The 23,733-nt window shown below is 40.3% G+C and overlaps 1 protein-coding gene across 2 annotated transcripts; it reads right to left on the bottom strand.

Annotated features, from left to right (window-relative positions):
• Nucleotides 1-3,288: 3,288 nt before the first annotated feature.
• C1QTNF3 (C1q and TNF related 3) lies at nucleotides 3,289-23,488 on the bottom strand. Of its 2 annotated transcripts, none has more exons than XM_080372602.1 (6): nucleotides 20,717-23,488; nucleotides 15,462-15,573; nucleotides 12,691-12,845; nucleotides 8,990-9,119; nucleotides 7,448-7,547; nucleotides 3,289-6,005 (listed from the first exon to the last, which is right to left on the bottom strand). In XM_080372602.1, exons 1-6 carry the CDS (start codon nucleotides 20,798-20,800, stop codon nucleotides 5,846-5,848), a joined length of 741 nt encoding a protein of 246 aa, XP_080228728.1. In that variant the 5' UTR covers nucleotides 20,801-23,488; the 3' UTR covers nucleotides 3,289-5,845. The 2 variants fall into 2 exon arrangements, with proteins under 2 accessions (XP_080228728.1, XP_080228727.1); XM_080372601.1 differs by having other exon boundaries at nucleotides 20,513-23,488.
• Nucleotides 23,489-23,733: the final 245 nt, after the last annotated feature.

Consider the following 23,733-nt stretch of genomic DNA (forward strand, 5'->3'; position numbering starts at 1 on the left):
AACCATTCTTGCTGGATAGTGGTGTTCACTGCATTCATTAAGGCAATTTCTTGCATTGCTAGTGTGATGGATTGATAAGCCTTTGTTTTTATGAACTGTTTCCATCAGCTTGCCCATAAGCCATTTATTTGCGCCTTAGCTGTGGCATACCTAATTCATGTTCTTTATTTTGTGTGCCTTTGATAATATGACAAAGAAAACATGGACTGTTCTGAGAAGCAGGTAGCCTTGGAGTGAAGAAAGCATTGATCAGAAGTGATGCAGTATCTGAAAGATTTTATTGAAAACAATCATACTTCTGCTGCTTTCTACTTTGAAAGATGAAGAGGAAACAAATTACATTCCATCTAGCCCTTTCAGCTGCAGACCAGGACTTTTCACATGATGGAATGGCACAAACTCTGAATTCCTATCTCCTGGACTGAAGTTCCAGTCTTTATAGACTTCCTTGACTCTCATCAGCTTTAGTATGCTGTGAGAGCATGGAGAGTTTTTATTTCAAAGACTAAGATTGAAAAACGAAGCTCTCAGAAACTGAAAAAAAATGCTAAATGAAGGTTGCTGTGGTGAATTTAATGCTGCTGTTCTTTCTTATATATCTGGTCTATTTTTTATAGTAACAGTGCTTTATTAATGGTGCATTTGGATGAATTTACCAAATAAAGCTGTTCTATATTCATCTCTTGCTATCACATTCCAGTACATGGCCCGTGCCTTATTCAGAAAGCACCACATAATTGCTGCTGGACGAGGCAGAGACGCAGCATGTGACTAGGTAATGTGAGAAACATACTGTGAGACACGTTCACAGGAAACAGGAACTGAGATGTCAAAGATGATTTTAAGATTAGCATCTCCATTCTTGGTGTTGTAACAATGTGAATCTTTTAAAACACTGCTCTTTGTGGAATTTCTTATGTCTGCTGGATTGTTTTCAGGAAAGCAGAGGGGTGAAACTCCATTTGTGCAATTTTTCCCCAGTTAACACAAGAAGTCTCTTTGTTTAATAAAACCTTGTACCACATGGGTTTTGTTATTCTGTGAGTGTGTTCATGGAGGATGCCCTGCCCCATTTCAAATGCAGATGCACAATACTGAACCTCTCTCACTGTTGTCTTTGGTCTTCATGCCAACATCTATGTACTTATTTCATCAATCCAGTGGTGGAAAAGAGTGACCTCACCAATCCTATTGGGAGGAATTTGCAATGTTGAGAAGCCAGCACAGTCTCTTCCCATGCCTATTACTCGTCCTTGTTGAGCCTGCAAGGTAGTCAGGGATGATAAACACACTAGTGAATTAAACAGCAGGAAGACTTTCCATGCCTGGGAATTGCTGGATTGTACCGTTGTGTTACCAAAATGGGTGGGTTATGCAACCATGTTAGCAGAATGGTCCTGCAAATGCCTTTAGCCCATGACGAGGAGCTATCTCCCCAACTTTTCTTGGGTACTACTTGAGAGTTAGTGCAAGCCAGGGACTAGTCCCAACAGACAGCTTCACAAGCAAACACCCTGCTATGGAGGCTGAGAAAGTTTAATTAGCATTAACATAGTCACATAATAACTCTGGGCTGGAGAATACACTTTGGCACTGTTTTGGTTTTTATGTAGCTGTTTAACCAGAGAGCAAGAGGATGAGGCTTGGGAAGTATGGCTGTTCTCTGCTGCTACTCCTGTGCTGCATAATTCTCTCAAGGAAACTATTTGATAATGAATATAACAGAGCACTGCAGATCCTCTAACGCCTACTAGGACTCTGTGGTTTGGCCCAAAGACTGAAGGAGCTGTCGCCCTTTGGTGTAAAAGGGAACCTGGTCACACTAAGAAGTGCACACCGTATTGAGTTCTTTTAATTTATGACGATAGCTTTTAGAGTTTGTGTCTGCCTCTACTGGTATCCAAGTAGAACACCCAGCTTGGGCCGCTGCTTTGCACAGTTCCTTCTGTTGCCTCAGATTTTTAAATTTGAAGTGGTCACTATTGGTTTTTATTTCCTTAGGTTGCTGAAGCAGAACTAACTACAAAATAGAAAAAAAATTTTGAAAAACTGTGGGCCTTTTCACACACCACTCAGCGACTCCCTACATGTTTTGTCCTAGTGTGATTTTTTTGGTTCTGAGCACAAAACATCATTTTGATAATGTGAAGTATGTAGAAGAAAGAAGCTTTAATAAAAGAACACTTTTATTAAAAACTGCTTCAGAAAGAGGTAGGGTGTGATGGAGGAAACACAATACAAAATTTCATGGGGAAGATGAAAGATGTGAGTGAAGGGTGTGTTCCTTATTTTCCCTTTAGAAAAATGTTCCTTTAAAGCTCTCCCTTTGCCTCACAAGGTTTTTGGTGGGACTGAGGCTGCAAACTGTTGTCAGTCTGAATTGCTTCCTCAGAATCAACTCAGTAACCCTCAGGCCATGTACTAGTCTCTGAAACTAAAACCACAGATAGTTCTTTTTCTCCGGGATTTCTAATTAGGCTGAGCTGCTTTCTGCTTTCTTTAACACACCACGCATGAAACTGGGACCCAGACTTAAGACATTTTCCGTCAATTAGGTTTCATTCTAGTTCATTTTTTTCACGCAAAAGTTGTGTTTTCCCTCAGCCAAGGGGGTCTGACCAGCATCTCTCAAGTGGCACACAGACCTGTTTTGCAAAATGCAGCCCTTAATGCTCCTAACACAGCTGGAGATGAGAGCTGCTGCCTTGCAAGGACATCACAGGGAAGGACAGCGGTCCATGGGTCTCAGGGGCAAGGGGGAACCAAGAGTGGGGGCTGGTGTTTCACACAGAGCAGAACTCAACTTGTCTCTGTGTGGGGTAGTGTTTTCTTCTGCTAGGATGCCAGCTCCTACCACAGGGGCAGGGTATCGCCTACCAAACCACAGCTCTCGTGGCAGGCAGGGGCTTGCAGCTCTTGCCAAGTTTTGGTTAAATCCGAGAGCTCGTGGAGCGGAGGAAAGAGACATAAACTCAGCTTAGCAGACAAGAAACCATTAAGTATATTCCAAGCTGCATCTTTTGAGTTTCCAGAAAGTTTCTCACTCGTAACAAATTACAGGATACCATCTACTTTATAAAAAAGGACAAAAGTCTTTAACAGTAGACACTTTGTCTTGAGCATCTACTAAGCAAGAAGCTTTCCATTATCAGCAGCAATGGGAAGATGACTAGTTTTCATAAAAATTGCTGAGGAAAACCATACATTCCACATGATCTACTGAATAGAAAACGATAATTTTGAGGAGCAGGAACACACACACACACACACACACACACACACAGAGAATTTACATCAGCTGCTATATTTTTGAAGGATCTTTGAAATGAATATGTAAGTTGACAATGTATTTGTAAAGTATTACACACTCAGCAGAGATTGCATGCAGTAACTTTGCAGAGAAGAGACCACAGAGATTTCATGCAAAAGCTAGGAATTTTCAACCTCGATGTAAAAAACTTCTCAGCTTTAACGTTGGAACTGAGACCATGCTGCTGTTTGTCAGAAGCTTTTGTGGCAATTCTTAGTTGCTTTCCACTCTTAGCAAACCAAGTTTCACAAAACTTGTGAAAACAACATAAAATGAGGATGGCAACATTTGGCTCTCTTTTTTATCATGGTTATCACAAGAGATAATGTAAAGGAGCTTAAAATGATTGTATGTATCATAGTTTCTAAGTGCTTTATTCTGGCTGAAAAGGATTAAAATGGCCATGCCATAAAGGAAAAATGTCCCCAGAGGAAACCTTGGGGATTTAAATTTCATGTATATGTATATATATATATATAGAGAGAGAGAGAGAGAGACACACACATATATAAAGTAAATATATTTTGACCCTTTTTGCTGGCTTTCTCCTATTCAATAGCAAAATGAATGCTTGGGAACTACATATTAAGAATATATCTCCATAGCCTTCAAATGGTAAGGTCCCTGGTAAATATAGGTATAAACAAAGCAGTATAGTTTTATGACTATTACTCTTTATTGGGTAAATGTATGTTTTACAAAGTAAGTAAAGATTCCTAACACAACAAGAAATACTTTTCTCAAGATTTTTCCTACTGTTAACATTAGCTTGTGATGTTGTATATTTCACACAACTTGTGCACTTATTCCAAAAGAATAACATTATCTGATTACCTGGTGGGTGAGTCTTAGTTTGAAGGCATGCCAGAATTTTACAGAATTTATTGAAATAACGTGGTCTCAGGTTTTGAAAACTTAAGTGGTGCAAACCTGACCCAAGATCATAAAGAAACAATAAAACTCATTGGACAACCGTTCATTAAAGCTAATATTTTCTGTGTTTGATAGATAAAAACTAAAAAAAATCACAAGTCATAATCATCAAGCATCAGCATGCATTTTTCATAAGGTGTGGTTTACATACACTAGGAACGTGTACAAGAACATACAAATTCATAGGGCAGATTTTGATTGGTTCACTCTATTGTTGCGCTACTGATGTCTGTATCAAATATAAAAGAACATAAAATAAATTTTTCCTAACCCCACCTACTTGTTATACATTAAAGGCAGGTAATGTCAGGTTAAAACCTAATGTGTGTTAAAATGTAATTTATATTTCATTAGCTTGTGTGTGGAGAGCCAGAGTGAGCAGAAGACACAATCAGACTTCAGTATTGTCTTAGTATATTTGGTGCTGATTCCGACGAAAAGAAAATAGCAAGACAGAATTTCAGGTACCCGAATTTTGAAAAGCTGGCGGCAAATATTAATGTTGAAGAATGGCCCAATTTACTGTGACCAGAACTTCTGAGCCAGACAGCGTTTGCTTTCACCAGTTAAATATTGAACTGGGTAGCTGCTGCTTTGCCAGGCTGCAATGTCTTTTCCTGAAATACTAGTTCTTGGAAGGCTGCTAGGAAAACTTTATCAACGACTTCACTGTTAAGTAAATATGCAATATTCAAAGGTACGTCCTTCTGTAAGAGCTCCAAACTCCACAAAGCTTGTGTTTCTCTGTTTGTGCTGTTGACATATCCCAACTTCTCCAGTGTATATGCTTCTGCTTTGACACCTTGCATTCAGTCACATCAGGTTTAAACAGTTTGAAGGCTAGAAGAAACATTAAATTTCCCTTGCCTGATCCCCTGCACACTGTAGGCTAAATTACTTTAGCTTCAAGCTGCTATAAGGCAAGAATTACTACTACTTTTTTTTTTAAGAGAAAGAGAGTGAGCATAAATACATACTAAAAATCTATGAAATATGATACTAGATACATCTTCAGAGGTTTGAGATGGAAATGCAATAAACCTGAATCTTTGATATCTTTATTTTCACATTTTTTTTTCTTCTATTTGTAAAGTTCATCCTAGTCCAGTAAAAACTTCTTCCTTTAAATGTGGTCTCAGCTGAGCCTACTTATAATTCATTCAGGCCTGTTTCCATGATGCAAACTTAAATGAACATGTAATAAGAACTGAATAAGTGAACAGAAAAACTTGAGTCAATTGTTCAGTTCCTGGCATATACTTGACTAAAGTATATCTACAGACAAAACTCACTTTACTGTGCAAACTGCTCTCTAAATTATTTTAAATCCTTTTCCTTTGTTTTTCACTCACTTTGGAGAAGAGAGCAATAGCAACATTTAACAATTCACTAGACATAACCCAGATGACAATACATCTGTGAATCTGTGTCAACTACCCAATTGATTCAGCTCACCTCTGAGACACAAATAGCAATGCATTGCATCAGAACAAGCCTTCTTGATTTTTCATTATTGTAACGCTATTCCACAGTCCAGAGAAAAATACCGGTTCCAAAAAAAGAAGTTTCCTCAGATAAACATCTATCAGGCTGTTTCTTTTTTTACTTGGTTTCAAAAAGAAGAAACCCAGCAAAGGTGGAGAAGCGTTGATGGTCCCCATGGAGGGCTCCATTTCCCATTCGCAGCCAAACTTCATCTCCCTTGGCAAGTTTTAGGACTGCACTGTTCCCTGACGTGTCTGCTTTCCCTTTTGATTCATAGCTAAAGATGAATATTTTAACAAGTCAGCTTTTTGTTTCTCAACAATGATCAAGCAAACAACTTTCAAAAAGAATCCAAGAAAGCACATTGTTATCCTAAGCAAAACTTTCTTGAAAGGCTTGCCAACACTTTTCCAGCTTTATGAGGAAATTTTGGCATCTTTCTGCATTTGATCTTCTGGTCAAATTTTGCACCTTACCTTATTGCATCATTTCCTCCCTTTCTGAAATTCTGGAATTTTAACTTATGTATTTTTTTCCAGTGCACATGAACAAATATGTTGTTTAAAATAAAACTGCTCATTCATCACAACACTCCAGATTTCCTCTGACACTTTTTTCCTTGGATTCACACCAGCTAACTTTAAACGCCTCCAGGTCAGGAGTCTCATGTGAGCTGAGCCCCTGTGCTCCTAGCACAAGCAGAGGGCAGAGACAGGCAGCTCACTCCATCCTGACACCTTTCATTGGAATGCAGATGGGTTCAGTGGGCTAACCTTCTGGCTCTGCCTGAGTGTTGGTTTCCCTTCTTCCACCTGTTGCCCTTTCTGATACCAGTGCTTCAGGCGGAAAAAAAAAGACACTTTTTCCTTTTGCGGGAAAAATCTGTTGGGAATGAAGCACCTTTGGTGGTGCTTATGGTACAGGCTGTTGAGGAAACCTTGACAGCTTAAATGAACCTGGTATCATCTCAGTATCTAAAATCTGGTGTGATCAATCTAAGCTTTTGTGTCTGTTTATTCAGGCTCAGGGGATAAGCTTGGTTTTGGCATCAGACCCCTGGTTGATATTAAGGAAATAATATTCTCTTCAAAGACATATCTTTTCCAAATGTCCATCTGGCTACAAGCTTTTTGACCTGGTTCTTATAGAAGTTGATAAACTCGAAACGGATCCTGTTCTTGATGATCCTCTAGCTAATATGAAGAGTATAGAAACTTTATATTCAAAATGTGCTAACGGTGACAAAGCCAGTAAATAGGGGACCATTGCTTCTAACTCGTCCTTACTACTGCAGTTGAAATGCTTTCCGTCTTTAAAGTAAATTGCTCTCCCCCGGTCTTTAACAAGACTGTAAGTAGTTGCTGAACACTTCAACATGCCCTTTCTCTGACAGGCAAAAAAAAAAGGATGAAGATATGGCTTAACAGAATGGCAACACATTGGCACTGGACTGCAACCACGACTTGCAGTGCTAATTCCTTTCCCCTGAGTTTTGAGGAACTTGTTTTAATGCTGAATTTTAGGTGCAGGATCTGCGGCCAGCATCACCCAAATTTGCAAGTTGAGGAGGGTGAAATACAGTCTTTTTCTTTGTTGGTTATTTTACCCCGTAGAATTTCTTTAAAAAATGAAAAATTTTGTGTTTCTTGAAATGTGAGCAGGCTATTACCTCTGTGCAAACATGTGTTTTGCATTAAAATGGCCTGGCTCTTCACTTACCTATATAAGCTGAAAACTGTGTTACCATTATGCATCAGGTACACATACACTTCCTCCACATCTTCATGTTTCATCATATTGAAGGTGAAGAAATATACCCCTGAAAAGATTACCAAATACAATGTGTTTGCTTCATAGAGGGAGGTAGTCATGCTACAGATCTGTGCTTCTTACTCAGAAAACGTAATAGCTGAGGCACAATTACCTTCCAGTTGTTCAGTGAGTATTTTGCTTCCACTTACAGTGTGCCAAAATCTGATTAATTTTAATTCTGCATATGGCAGGGGTACTGTTCCAGAGAAATGGCTCTATCTGAACATGGCAGGACCACTCACCCCTTTGTTCTCACTGAAAGGGAAACTTGTCAGAGGCTGAGCCTAGTGACCGCTCTCTCACCATTTTTTCATTACCTTCTCGCTCCTGCCCTCTCTTAGAGGGGCAGCCTCCAGGCCAGCCAGGGCTCAGCCACAGAGGCTGTCAAACAGCCACCACATTGCCCAGGTCAGGCAGGACATGAGTGGTTTTAGCAGCACTCACTGCTGTTCGCTTGGCCGTACGATGTGAACACTTTCTCTTCTTGCACAACACACCATTACCCTTTTTCTTTTTAGCTCTTTCTTGGTCTGAAAGGTGCCAACAATGTTGTCAGTGCAACCATGTCATGAGCTCTACAAGACTCCCCCAGGCAGGAAGACGAGCTCCCGGTTCCTGAAGTCTGTAGCATTGACCCTGCAATGGGAGCTTGGAGTTTGCATCAAAGTCATTAAATTATGACATATAAAAATGTCAAAGTTTATTGACATCCACGTATACGTTAACCTCGAAAGGAAGCAGCTGTGAGGACACACCTCTCTGTCAGTAAGATGTGCTACAGCAAGCTCAGGGGGCCCGACTTCAACACCTTTTCCCATAGCTGTGAGTAAATGAATGGCAGGGTGAGAAAGGCCAAGTGAAGGAAGGTGGTTTCAGGCTTTGCTTCGACACGATTGTGGTTATGGCCCTGACTCCCCTGTCTCCTACTGTTCTTCCTGCACCACAGCTGCATAAGATGGGAGACTGATGCAGCTGAGAAATAACTCAGAAAAAACTGTAATACCTCATTTCCAGCCACCCATCTGTTACAGGCCAGCTCACAGCTGAACTGGCATGAGGGAAGATGGAGATGAAGAGAGCGGCTGGAGGCAGGAGGTGGAGGAGGCGACTGTGAAGCTGCTGCAGCAACATCAAGGACGTGGTTATCTTACTGCAGTGACTGAAGGGCTAAAGGTCACAAAGCAGCTGGTCCTGCTCCCTCCCCAGCTCTGGCCATGCCACCTCCTCCTGCCTTTGTGCCAGCACTAGTCTCGCTGGCTGGCCATCCCTCTCTTGGCTTGCTCAGTTTCCAGTTTCATTTTTCCTGAAAGTAGGTATCAAGAGCTATGCAGAGTGAGTCTCATCAGTGCCTTGTGCAAAGGCAGTTAACTAGTCTGTCATCATTATTGACCATACTTCTCTCTATCTCTATCTCCCAGAATTGCATTTTTTTGGTTTGCAAACACTTACCATTCACCGGAGCACCAAATCTCCCAGTCATGACATCAAAAAAATTCCCAACGTTGGTTTCAACACTACTGAAGATGATCCCACTGTTCTGGTTGCTGAAGTGAGTAGCCATGGAAGCCATGAATGCGACCTGCAAAAGTTCAGTTCTTACTCAGGCAGTCATTCACAAAATGCACATGTGTACAAGAATCAGCTACAGAATTTTTTCTTGTATTTGTGGTCTGTTTATTTTACTGACAGAGATGTTCTTCTAGGGCCTGCTCCAAGGCCATTAAACTCCAGTAACAAAACTCCCATTGAATGAAACTGGAAGAGGACTAGGCTTCTTGCATTCAATTGGACTATTCATGACTGTAAAAGTAAGTGTATGGGCAAGTGTTTGCAGGTTAGGACCTTCATTTGGGTTTTTATTTACTGTTAAGTCTGTCTAGAATGATGCAACAGAAAACTGGTATTAAAATGGATGGTGTTTCCAACAAAAGTGATTTAATTTGTTTTTATATATTCCCCAATGCGTTTAGACTGGATATTGCTTTTATGAGAATGTGTGAAATAAATAAAGCTCAGTAAAATCCACATACATTACTGTTTCTTGCTAACTACTTTCAGAGATACAGTAACCCTTTTTATTAGAGGTCGTCTAGAAGTACAGTTGCTGGGATTCAACCTTCAGTGATTTATGTCTCTTAGCAGTTGCCCTGTACCCTCATTCATGACAACAGAGGGTGGCAGAGACCAGAAGAGGAAACAGAGAAAGTGAAAACTGTGCTTCAGCTTCATGTTACGCTTCTTGCAGTGAGATATATTGGCCGGGGAAAATGTTTCATAGGAAGCTGTGCAAAACCTCCCACACTGGAGAATTCAGATTACCCTCAGCAAGACACCAGGGAATGACCCTGCCAACTTGGTGGGCAGGGAAGGGGTTGGTCTCTTCTGTGAGTCTAGTATCCTCCCAGCTCACTGCTGGTAAAGGGGGTACAGATGGAATTGCACCTGGATGCCTGCCAGAAGGTCACAGAGTGACTTGGCACTTTATCTCTCCCTCAACTTCTTTGGTGAGAAGTGTTCAATTGCAGTTTTTATTTCCCCTCACAAAAACGACATTTGTCATGAGATTCCAGCTATACTGGTATTAAAAAAAAGCCACACCAAACTTCTTTTGATTCCAGATCCAAACAAGAAAAAAATCAAAACAGGCAAAATCAAATGCAAGCAGCGGTCCAACAATGCAAATCATTAGCCATCTGCTCAGAAATTTGAGGAGCTCCAGATGTGAGCTGAAAGCTTGGGCTGATTTTCCTTGTCCCTGCATGGATGCATTTTCTATGAAGGCAAATTGTTAACGTCTTGCTTCTCAGCCAGGATCACATCGAAGTTCATCATGTGTTAAAGGAAAGCAGCTGCAAGGAATTATTGCTTTTTGTCTAGATTCCATTTCACATTCTCTCTGACCCCAAGCTACTTTTCTCGGGCTGATCAGAAGAGTTGGAAAAAGTGTCCTTTTACCCTAGGTCTCATTTTGGAGTAGCAGATCAACATGGACATGTGAGGTCTTTCAAAATAATCTTGTATTTAAACCAGTAGTGTATTTGAGAGTGTTTTCTCCTCTACCTAACCCCACTCTAAAATTCCTAAGCACTATGTTAATGAGAAATGATATGCTATACTGTGTGAAGAATGTTTAAACACATCTGTTAAAACCAGTGACAGAATTTACTTGGAAATAGGTATTGCAATATGAACTTCTTTTGTTCATCCTCTGCCGTTATTCAGTTTTTATTTAAATTACTACCATGGTCTTTATGTAAGAAAAAATTGCTGATAGCTTATTTTAAAATGGCAAAAGGATTTATGTGGAATGTAATTACAGCAAATATGTTTTTAAGACATTCAGCTGTAATGTTAATTCCAGTTAGTTCTTCAAGAATACTAAAAAAAATCTGCTTTATTACATAAGTCCGGTAATTTTGAAAACTGTTTTCATTGTGAATTTTATTCTGTGCAATTATCTCATCTTCATGCAACGCAGGGTGGAGAACTCAAACATACACAATGCAAAGAAACCCAAAGTCATTTTCCCACACTGCAGACATTGGTTGTGCTCTTGATTTTTCTGTTAATTTGCATGACTTTTATGAGGATATAAAACATACAGGAATGACAGTTATTGGGAAACAGTACTGTTCAGTTAAAAGGTGTAGATCTGTAAGTAGATGAGGACTTCAGTTTTCCACATGGTCAGAGAGTTTGAAACTGGGATTTCTTTTCGCGCGTATTTGCTAAATACCATTTTGTCCCTTCAGTGGTGAGCTTGGTTTGGGAGTATGAATCAGGTCAAGACTAAGACACTTCCATTAAAGTGTGTGCGTGTGATTGAGGATGTAAACTCCTTTATAGTTTCTGGAGATCTACATGCTATGCGGTGTCTGAAGTCCCATATACCCAAAAGCAGCAGTGACTGTCAGATTAAGCTGACTTGCTCTTCTAGGTCCTCAGTAATCATAATGGGAGCATAGATGCTTACCTCACACATAGACTCTCTGGAGCTGAATCTGGCTGCAATCACTTGCCCATATAAATACTTCTGATGCCACCTGAAGTGCTTTAGGATTCCCCCACAAAGGGCTGGCTCCCTACAGGAGCCCCTTCCACAGTGGCAGCTGGAGACTAGGAGCAATACATCTCAAAGGCTTACCATGCATTTAAATCTTGTCTTTAGCACCTTAGCTGCGCTACATCCCAGAGGTAGTCAACTCTTCCTGCTGTTGCAGATGAACTGCACATACATTGCTACACTGCGCCATACAGTGTAGACAACTCTTTTACATCTTCTTTGCAATGGCAGCCAAGGGTCTCATTTATCCAAGTCCCATTTACTTTTGGTTGCCTTAGGAACAGGACTACACCGTATTTCTGCTGTACTGCAGGTATATATAGAGAGACACATATAAGGTCTCTCGTAAGGACATCTTCCAGTTTCCTGGGACACAAAGAAGCTCTAATGCAAAAGCTGTGGGACTATGCCCAAACAACTACATACCATCCCTCAGCAGAACCTTTCAGCTCAGGTTTGAACCCACGTTTTTATGCTGATCTGGCTTTTGGGTAGTTCATTCACAGGCAGAACCTACATGCTTCTCAACATATTTAAGGTATCTGGACATACAAAACCATAGATAGCTACTGAGGGGTATTTTTCAAAACCCAAGGACTTCTGTCTGCACTGAAGTTTTGACCCCATAATTTGAGGAGTTGGATACATATGCTTCTGAGAATCTCAGAAAGCCTGATTGACCTGAGAAGCATGGGCCTGAGTGATTCCTCTACTCTTTCCATGTGCCATAGGAGATGCAGTTATGTATTTGCAGCTGGATAGAAAAATTATAGTCCTTGCTATTGTCCTTTAATGACCCAGACACAGGCTCTCTGACCTAAAAGGGAACCATGTATCTTTCTTCCTGCCCATTTCCCAGCTGGATTTTTACTCTAAAAAAAGATTAAACCCCAGTGTCTTTTTTTTCCAGGAAGATCTGGCAAAGCACATTTGTCAGTCATGACAAAGACTACATATGTCTTTCACTGTATTAATTTACAGGCAGATTTTCTTCTTAAGTATATCACAGTAGTTAGGTGCTGTTTTTCAGAGAAGAAAACCATAACCTGAGAACTGCTGCAGCCAACACAAGTCAGAGATTTTGTACCTGTAGCTCTGGGGGAATCCCAGGGTAACCCTTTTCGCCTTTGGGTCCATGATGGCCACGCTCACCCCTCGGTCCCATATCTCCTTTGTCTCCTTTCTCACCTTTGGCTCCTTCCTGGCCAGTTGCTCCATTATTTCCATTGTTTCCATGATTTCCTTAAAGGAAACAGAACTTTCTGTTTAACTTAAATAACTTCATATAATACATTTTAACAGAGGATTGTGATAGCGTCCTTTTCCACCAGTTTGCAACACATGGAGTTTTCAGTACCATAAAAACCAGACTGAGCTGCAACGGATAAGAAACAGCTGTGTGGTTAAGCTGAAGGTGAAGATTTTGATGACGTAGATTGATGTTTCAGAGTTAACCCTCATGCTGTCTGGGTGTTGCTGTACAGACTGGGTGTTGCTGTACAGACTGATGTCTGAAGTCATCGCATTGTTGGGGAGATGTGCAAGGACAAGATCTCAGTGGATGTGTGGCTCAAAGAAAGTGAAAGCCACTGACCTGACACATACCAGATAGCCTGCATAAGCACTCTTGATTTTCCTTTTGTGTAAAAACTTATATACTGATAATTTAAGTTAATTAGGATAGGATAAGATAATTTTGAATAATTTTGAATAACATTTTGCTAACTTTAAAACATGTCTACACAAATGAAGAATGGCTGTAGCCTTAAACTAACCAAATGACCCATCTGTGCCAAAAATGGGAGACTGTGCGTTCTCAGGGTGCTGGTTAGCTTGAAGGGGTTGATCGATTGCATGTTCCTAGATTTAAAGAAAGACAAAATTTTTATAATGAAACTTTTCTGAGGTGGCTTCTTGTAAAAAGGGTCAGTATAAAACCTTATACCTGCATCTGCAGTATTACTTACTTCCTGATATTTACTGAGGAAATTACTAAGCAAATGTCTATGTGACTAACAAAATTTTAAAGTTGGCTAGAATTACTGAGCAATTATTATGCCCATCTGAAGCAAAAGACTGACCTTTCAATTAATTACTTAGGGATTAATTAGTGTCATCATTGTTCTATTTCTGCCTGAACTGAAATGAGATTCTTTGCCACTCTGCTTGTTCTCTGATTAGTCACCTTGGTTATGGTTACTAGTTGCTCTGGTAATTCAGAAGAAGAATGGTGTTTGAGACCAAATCTAATGATTAAGTGATTTTTCAGAATTTCTGTAGCGAGAAAAAGGTTTACTTCAAACAAGGAAGCTAAATGGTGGAAGAAACTAAGCAGTTTTTTGTTTGCATAAAGAAATCAATAACTCTTTAAAAATAACAAGAATGATCCCTCATGTAAAGCCAGAATTGCTTCTCTACCAGTTCGGAACAGAAGTCTGCAAGCAACTTTTGATTCAATCAAGGGAAAAGCAGCTGTTGTAATTCCTCTTATGGCACAACAATATGAAATGCCGCAGATGAAGGAGACAGACAGATTCCAAGGTGCAGAATGTTGCTGTCACCCATACATTTGTGGCATCCTGTGCTGACAAGACAGTGTGACTGAGACACATCCTCACATGAGGAAAGGGCAAAGCTGAGGCTGGGCGGTGTCCCAGTATGTCCACTGCTGCCTTGAAAGTGTGGGTCTAAAACAAAACTATGTCCTGCTTCTAAGAAGCCAACAATTTATTAATCCATAATGCAATATTTCTGCACAAGAGAACACACTGTTAGATTTCTCTTACTTCTGTAATGGTCATAGCTATTTTTATAAAGCGTTGATGCATGAATAGCTCACAGCACACTAGTACCAAATATGCCTATGACCTTATTTTGCCTAATTTCCAAAATATGTCGAAGTAACAATTTATTTCAATATATTTCCAACTGAACTAGTTCTTGAAACGTTTCATTCAGGTTTAACTTCAAAACTCAGATTTAACTTCATAACAGTGAGATTGAACTGTTACTGTCAACTGTTTCCACCCAAAAATCACTACATTAAATTTTTTGGTGTATGGTTGTCTGTAATGTCTGTTACTGTCAGTACCTTTGTGACACAGAAGGATTATGAAATTGCATTTTTGTTGTGATAACAGAAGACGTAAGCTTTTGAAGGTGAGACAAATCTGTCAGTCAGTGACATGTTCATTTAAGGTATACGTCCACTTTAGTAATGATGATTTCCAAATCCCTGGAGGTAGCTGCTGTGACAAATTTAGACCAACATGCTCCTCTTTTTCCGTACCAATTACCAGATTGAACTATACCCTTTTCTCATGTATCATATTCTTCTCTTTGCCTTTTTAATGGGGGTAAGGGGATGGTTGAAGGTACTTTTTATTATGGAAGACAAGAAAAAGAAGGAAAAGAAGACATTCCTGTGAGAGAATAAAAGCATGTGTTTCTCTGTAAAATATCAGCTAGCAGTGTGCTAGATGGAAAAAAGCTCCTGGAAACACTACACAGTAGCACAGCTGGATATTCAAAGGTGATCGCAGTAATCAACTCCAGGGAGCAAGTTCTTCCAACTTTAATGGAAGCTTCATGCTGCTTTAAGAAGATAGACCAATTTGCCCTAGAAATGTAATAAGGTTACTTTCCATATAAATTTCTGAAAGCTGAATTTTAATAACAAATGGGTTTTCACTGGAAAAGACATTAGAGTCTAACTGAAAATCTCTGTCTGCCCAGAAATTATAGAAAAACTTTTTGCTGAACCTGTCACCAAATACTGATGTCTGGACCAATCTCAGATATTTCATAGAATAGCCTGTAATTAGACTGATGAAAAAATGAATTAAACTTCATCCTCACCTGGCATCCCAGGGGGCCCAGGAGGTCCTGGGGGCCCTTGGTAGAGTCGAACTCCAAAGTCACCACGGCAGCAGGAACTGCAGTCTGGATTCTGTGGTCCGGTTTGTGGGGGCTAAGTGCACAAAAATAAGCTTTAAGTATCTCATTCATGGAGGGCATCAATCATATACATGTTGATTATGGGGTCTTCATTATATATTCTCTGTTACATATTTCATAAGTTTTCAAAACACTTCTTATCTGAGCTGAAATCTCCCATACTTGGGTCATCCCTGAAGATGTTATTTTTGCAAAATTTAAGGGAGTAGCTCTTCCAGTGTTCTAAGAACTATATGAATATTAAAAAGCAGCTTGTCCCATCAGATAATGAGGGTTTTGAAAATAAAATAATACCAAGTAATGAAAGTTAAATGAATATTTCAGTTAGGTTCCTATCCGGCTTTTTTTTGATCTCGTATTTCAGTTGACCTGTGTTGACAAACAAGCCTATGTACAACAAATGGTAGGACACAAGGGACTTCATTTGACCTTCAGCAATGAACTACCCTCCACTAAAAGTAATGAAAACTGCGCTGAACCACCTGAAGGAGATATTAAAAAATGTCTGTGCAGCATATTCCTGTTCATGGCTCCAGACTTGTATGTTTACAGGCTACTAAGTTGGGATAACTTAAAACAAGTGCCAAGATACATGACAAAAAATTGAACTGATCACAACACCTGGTACTAGGGGCATTTGAGTGTTTGTAGTTGAGTGTGTACAACTAGGAAAACCAATTTATATGCTGAAACTAATATAGAAGCTTAAATAAACTAAAAGGTTTATTACACACAGCTCAGCTACTGTAAAAATAGTCTGATAATAGTTTAGTTGCAGTACTTTTCTGTATTATTTTATTTATACTAGTGGTATCTCATTCAGTCCTGGCTTGACTTCATAACTAGGCTCTTGGGATGGTTTAGCAGTCACAAATCTTCTGATGGGTCAGCTGAGGTAGAGGTCCAGGGTTTGATTTTATTACTCTACCTCCTTCTCATTTCTCCCTCTTTGTTTCTTTTCCCCCTACAATTCTTTGCTATTACCCTGAGGTGCAGGTCTGCAGTTCTTAAATTGTCGGGGATGGGGGGGGAATAGTTACACCAACCCAACTACTACTTTTCTCTAATCATTCTACTATTTATCTTCTTTGTCTTTGTTTCCACTCATCTTTATCATCCTCAAATTACTTGCCTAATGCAGACCTACTGGTTTAACGGCAGCAATCGAGCCTCTGGTGGGATGGCAGCTGCCAAATGAACCATGCAGATGTACTGCATTCCTGCCCTCAAGGTCATCAGCTGGCTTGATCTGAAACACTAAAACTTTCTGCCCATGTTTTGGACAATACCAAGCACACTCAGAATTCATTAATTTCAAGAGGCTTGGGTGTTTATGTTTGCGGATTCAGAAAACACCTTTCATGCCACTGAAATACTGCAACTCCTCCGATAGGATGGAAACATGTCCTTTACAGCTGGAACCACCGAAGGTGGAGCTACCATGGGAATAAAGACTGACCTGACAGCTCAACAAATATGCTTCACATTCAGAGAGTTATGGAAATGTTAGGACTTGTCAATGGGCAGAAGGACCTCATATTTATGGGGTTTGGTCAATACTATGATTTTTACCTTATTTCTGGATAAAGTCTGTACTTCATGAGAAAAATTAGTTCTGCTTGTTGGACTGCCTGTTCCTGGAGAACCTGTATGTATCTTTCTTGCTGCTTTATCTCTCCTAGCTGTTAGGAAAAACGTAACTGACAATCACCAGACATGCTGTTTAAAGCTTCCTAATATGAGAGAAGAGTAGCCCTGCTTTCAGCTCATTTTCAGTCCTTGAAGGGGAGCCAAATACAAGACTGGAATTGCTCAAGCATTTTTCACCACCTGAAATGCTGATGTTGAGCATTGCACTAAGGTTAAAATCTCCAGCTCCTTTTTGATAGTGCTTCATATCCATGTTAAATGTGAAGACAAACTATATACATAACTGCAAAGAGCAAGTAAGTCATATTAGCCTTGAAACATCCAAAAACTTAGAATTGTGGACTTGTAGGTAAGTGACAGCATGAATCCAGCAAACTGGACTACATGTGAGACTCTCTTTGTGCAGGTATGATTTGTCTTTTTGACCCAACACTGCAATCCTGAACGATGTTATTCGCTAACCAGCTACATTATCATAAAATAGCTACTAGTGTTGGTCATAACCAAATGCTATTTGGCATTACCTCCCAAAAAGCTCAGCAGGTTATTATGTGTGAAGTGAGGCAAGTCCTGCCAACTTGGTTGTATGAGAACAGTTCCACTGACTTCAAAATAACTACTCACACGAGTCATAAAGTAGTATTGACTTATCTTTACTAATCCTTTGACTAGGAGGAAAAAAATGTTCACAGTCAGCTGCCAAGAACAATAAATATTCAAGACAGTCTTTTAATCTCTAAAACCAGAGAACTTCATGAAGAGTACATTTAAAGGAAAAACCCGTTCCTAAAGCAAAAATACACTCAAATGGGACAGAGTTTAATTACAACCTACTTGCCTATGTAGACATTAACACATAAATTTTAGTATGCAATGAATTTTTGGCATTGCTTTCAGGACATGAATATGATTTAGAAGCTTGAGAAATGCATCTGCCACATTGATATCGTAATACAGATAGGAAACTGGAAATATTCCTGAGGCTATTCACACAATTTCATATGACTTAGTATGTAGGAGGCAGTTGTAGGCAACCAATGGTCTATAAAATTCCTTTAACTTACAGCTGTGAAGGAATCATAGTTGGAGACCCAGCCCTTTTCTCACTTCATGGTTAATTTTATGAGTGTCCATTATATTGTCTAAGAAAATATAGAGGACAAGTAATGTACATCCACTGTTCTTGGCTTCCATTCTGAATGCAAAATAGCATGTCTCTGTGGGCACTAAGGCCCTCATACCCCTTCCCTTGCAAAGAATTAAACAAACCCAGATTGCCAAGTTTCAAGGTAACACGCCAGTAGGTTGAGGGGTACCTGAAAGTTTTCAAAGAGCAACCTGAAAAGGAAGAATGTGTCTGGTGTAACTGTCCCCAGTCACTAAGATTTTTTGTGCTTGAGAAATGCACATTGTGTTTTATGTAAGTTACCAGAAGCCTGGAAATTGACCTTGTACCTACTGCAGCGAAGGCGAATGATGTTGTCTCTATTCCACAACAGGGAACGGGACCATTAAAACACTAGCAAGAGAGTGAAATTCTCTAGCCGGAGCCAAGATAATCAAGAAAGCAGGGACTTAGGTATGAAACAGTTTTCAGATAGCTCAAGGGGAAAAGAGATGTTTCCCATGAATTGAAACATGTTGGTGCCACCTTTCTTCCTCCTCTACCTGGAAATTCCTGGAGTCTTGGCAATGGAAAATACCTATTGCGTCAGCCACTCTGTGATGGATTATCCCTGTCATGCATCTCCTAGTGCTCCATTTCATTTCAGTCAGGCAAAAATTGCATCATTTCCCCAGCAAAGATTGCTTCTTAGAGAGGGTCTGGCAGGTAAATGGCTGCCATCAGTTGTGCTCAGACTTGCCAGTCTCAGTTTTAATCTCACAGCCTTTTTGCCCAGCAGAGGACTCCAAAAGTGTTGCATTAAACTCTCTGAGAGACACATGCACACCAAAAACAGTGACACTTTCTGTTGTGATTTCATATTAAGAGCTGCATTATCTGAAATTATGTTGAGTTAAAGGGGAATCTTTTTTAAGTACCAGTAATACATGGTCTGTAGTATGCAGCTGCACAGTTCTCTCCGCAGTAAAGAGTTACACACACACTACGTGGCTCATTGGACTATGTACCTCGTGGGTTACACTGTTTATATAGTGCAAGTGCAATTTAACATATCTACAGTTAAATATCTATTTTGCTGTGTCCACTGGAGGAACATACAACTCTTGCCCAAGAAATATGAAATGCAAAGATCTATAAAATTTAAACACAGGAAATATAGTGGTGCATTAAACCTATTGCCATACTTGGATGTGTTTCAGTTCTTCAAGCCTAAGATAGAATTAAAATCAGATCTCTTTTCTGCTTATCATGAAGCAGGTTATTATTCAACACTTATCTGCATGTCCATGATTTTTGGAATTCAAAATATCATAGTTTGATCTGAAAGAGTTTCAAATAACAAATGACAAAAGGTGAACTATACAGGACTCAAACATTTGTATCAGCAATAGGAACAAAACACTCATGTTCTTATTGTTTCTAAAAAACATCCATCAACAAAAACTGAATTTGAGTGGAATTTTGGTTTGCATAGTGCTAGAAAAAGCTTCATCTTCTGCCCTTAGATTTTTCCTTTTAGATTTCAACTGCAATATTTTATGTATAACCAAATAATGCTATTTTCCCTTTGCTGTGAGCTAATGACTGTAATACCTGAAATGCCATGACATTCACAGCTTAAAACACAGATACTACAGATGATTTAGAGTTTCATTATGAGTCTTTTTTCTCTGAAACTGTCAAGTTAACATATATTATTAAATCTACTTTGAACACTCAGAATTCCATTGTCTCAAGCTCAAAAAATATACTTTATATAAAAAAATTTCAAGTAAAGTTATCCTCTGATAACTGAATCTTTCCAAATACCTCTAGAAATTCTGTACTTTTCCTTCACATCCAGATGAGTTTACAGAATCTAAAACTTCTAAAACTTTAATGTATTAAATAAGGAATACCTTGACATAATTAAGAGACTAAAGACCAGAACATATGATTGTACAAGTTCACAGTTTCAGCAAAATAAGGGGCTTCTGTTTATGTTGAAACCAGTGACCCCAACCACTGCTGGTTCTACCAGCTCATTAAAAGATCCTATAAAGCAACCCAGCAGGATACAGACCAATACACAGCTGTAATAAAAATTATTTCATCAATAAATCACTAATAATCTTAGCAAAAAAATAAAATATCTCATTAGCTTTAAAGATATCTTTAGAAGATTAATTCAGAGTACCTGGACTCTGTCTGAGGTAGTCAGTTCTACATCATCTACCTCTGGTCTCAGGACTTTTTGGTCTGCAGAAGTGCTATTATCAGCAGTCCACTCTATAAGTTGACTCCGCTGTTTCAATATTTCCCTGCTTCTGGAACCTTTATGGCCAGTCTGGTGGTGACTTTGCAATACTTTGGCCACTGGTTTATAAGATCTTCTGCTCACCTCCATGTATTCTTCTTGACACAGGCAAAATGGAAGAAAAAATAAAGCCAGAAGGTGCCAGCTGATGAAATCCTTCTCTGCCATGTTATTCAAAATTTTTCAGGACTTCAGCAAATGCCTTGCAGGAGGAGAACCTCTTTGCTGCACCAGGAGTTATGTGGTCCTTTCAGCTTTTCCACTAGTAAGCCTGGCACTGAGACCAGTACCAGGTTTTATACGGTTGTGTGCAATAAATAAAACTAAAAATGCCAAAGTGACAGGATCCTTCATCCAAAATCAGTCATGCTCCTTTAAACAAACCAGGCATTATTCACCACTTCACCACCACAAGGAAAATTGATTTGTATGCTGGAAATGACCACAGCATTTAACGGACTCCCGTGGTTCCTATTTGGGGGCATTAAAAAATGTAGCACCTTTTCTTTGGCATGTTTTTGTTTAAGTGTGAAAAAATGTGATGGAAATGGAGAACATGTGGCTAATGGCTTACGCTTCTTGATTAGACATGGAAAGCCTGTGAATTCACACTCTTAAATGTCTTTTGGACACAGTCACCTTCCTTATTTGCCAGGAAATTCATACACACAACTGCGTCAGCCCAGTCCGAAAAATCCTTCCAAGAGCAATTAGGAAACAAAAGCACAAGAGGAGCTTTTGCATATGATCCTGACCCAATGGCTGTTTCTGACTATGGTTTTCATTCACTAAAAGAAAAATATTGAGTTTCTGTCAGTTGGCCAACGGTGGAAGGAGACTGGGTAAGCAGCTCTGAAAAACTGGGTTGAATTCAGATTCACAGAGCTCCATTTCTCAGCATCACTTCAGCCTACTCAGCCAGGCAGTATTTTTTCCCTGGAGTTCCTAGTGTTTTCCTAAATGTAACTGCCAAACCAAGTTTTACATCTTCACTGCCAAGTAAATATAAATTTACCAGGGGCTTATTTCAGACTAAAAGAATACAATTATATATGTATAATAATATCCTTACTATATTTTTTGAACCACCCACCAGTATCCTCTAGAAAGCCACAACTGCAGAGTGCAGCTCTGCAAATGCATACACATCCACACACATGCCCAACCTTCCCAGGAGCAAGTAGCTCCTTGGCCTGTGAGAAATGCTACACCAGTACATAGCTACAACAGTACAGGGGGCAGGGGTCCCAGGGAACAATCCCTGGCCCTGCAGTGTGATGGACTGTCTCATACTGAAGTTGTTCAGTGCTGACCACGCTGCTTAGCATTGGGCTGGGGCTTCCCTGCGACCTCTGGGGTGCCCTGTGGCCCTAAATTATCCCAATTTATTATTTTGTTTGTTTGTTTATTTTTCCTTCCTGTTCAGTTGCCTGATGATATGTGAGGGTTGTGGTGCAGGGTATGTTTTTAGAGCACAAGGCTAAGGTTGCATGTCCGAGGATGGGATGTGATGGAATTGGGAGCACCAGGAGCCTGTTGGTATGGTGGTGAACGTTCCATCCATCCAGAAGGTCATCTCTGAAACTAACAATCCACAGATATCACCCAGGCTTAATTTTGAGGACGTAAAGAGTAGACTCCAAAAGACATCCTGGGAACAAACCAGGATATGACCAACTGGAAGGTCAAGACCCACCAGTGAAATGAGGTGCTAAGTTATTTGTAACGTAAAAAGCCTTCAGTATACCAGCATGCTGCGGCAGCAAAGCCTAACACCGCAGGCACTGCTAAGCAAGGGAAATTACTTACACCTGCTAAAACACCCCAGCTTTATTCATTGCAGCTGCAAGGGGCATCCATCACGTCTCTTCGCTCCCTGGCATATTACTGAGGTGGGGGTGAGGTATGGAGCGTGTGAAGAGATTAAGCCTCATCTTAATCTTTGTGAAGTCATAGGAAATCCTGGGTTTGACCCTAGGCAAGGGGAATAAGGCTCAAGCAGCATGGCTTTTGAAAGAGGCTGTGGGTCTCCTGTCTAAATGGAATATGGGCCTAGAGAGAGATCTGTGATGTGAAGGCTGTTACTTTGTAGGTGCTGGGAGGGATGCACAGCTGATGGCTGCTGAACGGTGGTGAGAAAGCATTCTGGTTTGCATTCAGATCCATGGGAGACATCAGGGCAAGTCACATCGTGCAAGGAGGCACTGGCTGGAGGTGCAGTGGAGAGGGGTGATCGGTGCTCAGTTGGGGTACATCTGCTGGTGGCACAAGTGTTGGCCCATACCCAGCCACTTGCCTCAGTAATTCCCCATTTAACAGCCCACAGGGAGGAGCGTGGGGCTGCACCGTTCCCCCAGAAAGGCAGTGCCAGCCCCCACGGACATGTGGGGGCTGGGCTGGGCCAGCACAGGGGCAGTGCCCGGGGCTACTGGGAGTGAAGGCAGGCAAGGGCAGGTCTTCCCTGTTTCTCCTTCTCCACTGGCCAAGCGTGGTGTAGGAGCAGAGACTCAGCTGCTGTGGGCTCAGTGTTCCTCCTGAGGACAAACACGACCTGCTGCCTGCAGCACCCCAGTTGTTCCAGCCCCAGGAACAGTGGTGGCTCTTGGTTATCTCAGCCCACAGGCCTGCCAGACAGAGCTGTGCCTCCTTGCTTCATGATTTTGTTGTATTTATCTCCCTTATTTTGAAGCTCTAATGGCAAGAATCTTAATGCAATTTGTGTGAAATCTTGGACCCCCAATCCAGATGTTCAAGATCATTGGATAACACTTCATAGATTAACTCTTGAGCTTTATTTCAATATATAAATATCAATAAACTAAATAACCTCACAGAACAGGCTTTTTAGCCTATGCTTTATGAAATCCTGTTTATAAATCCTGAAATCCTGAAATCCTGAAAATCTTGTTTATAAATAAAAGCAAATATTCCAGGTATTTCACTGGGCAAGGAGAGATGGAATGGAATTTACCAGAGAGCAAAGCAGGACTTCTGAAAACACAGTTCCAGATTTTGGAAGGTGCTACCACCAAGATGGCGTTTCTTTTTCAAGTAGAGAGGATTTTCTTGGTAGCAAGGGAGTTTGAAAACCCTGGACTTTG

This window comes from Falco punctatus (assembly GCF_963210335.1).
Source record: "Falco punctatus genome assembly, chromosome: Z".
NCBI lineage: Eukaryota > Metazoa > Chordata > Aves > Falconiformes > Falconidae > Falco > Falco punctatus.

Coding starts and splice junctions, on each gene's coding strand:
- C1QTNF3 (XM_080372601.1), bottom strand. CDS start 20,800: ATGGCAGAGAAGGATTTCATCAGCTGGCACCTTCTGGCTTTATTTTTT. Junction 15,574..20,512: donor CTACCTCAGACAGAGTCCAG/GTACTCTGAATT, acceptor TTGTGCACTTAG/CCCCCACAAACCGGACCACA. Junction 12,846..15,461: donor TGGGCCCCCTGGGATGCCAG/GTGAGGATGAAG, acceptor GTTTCCTTTAAG/GAAATCATGGAAACAATGGA.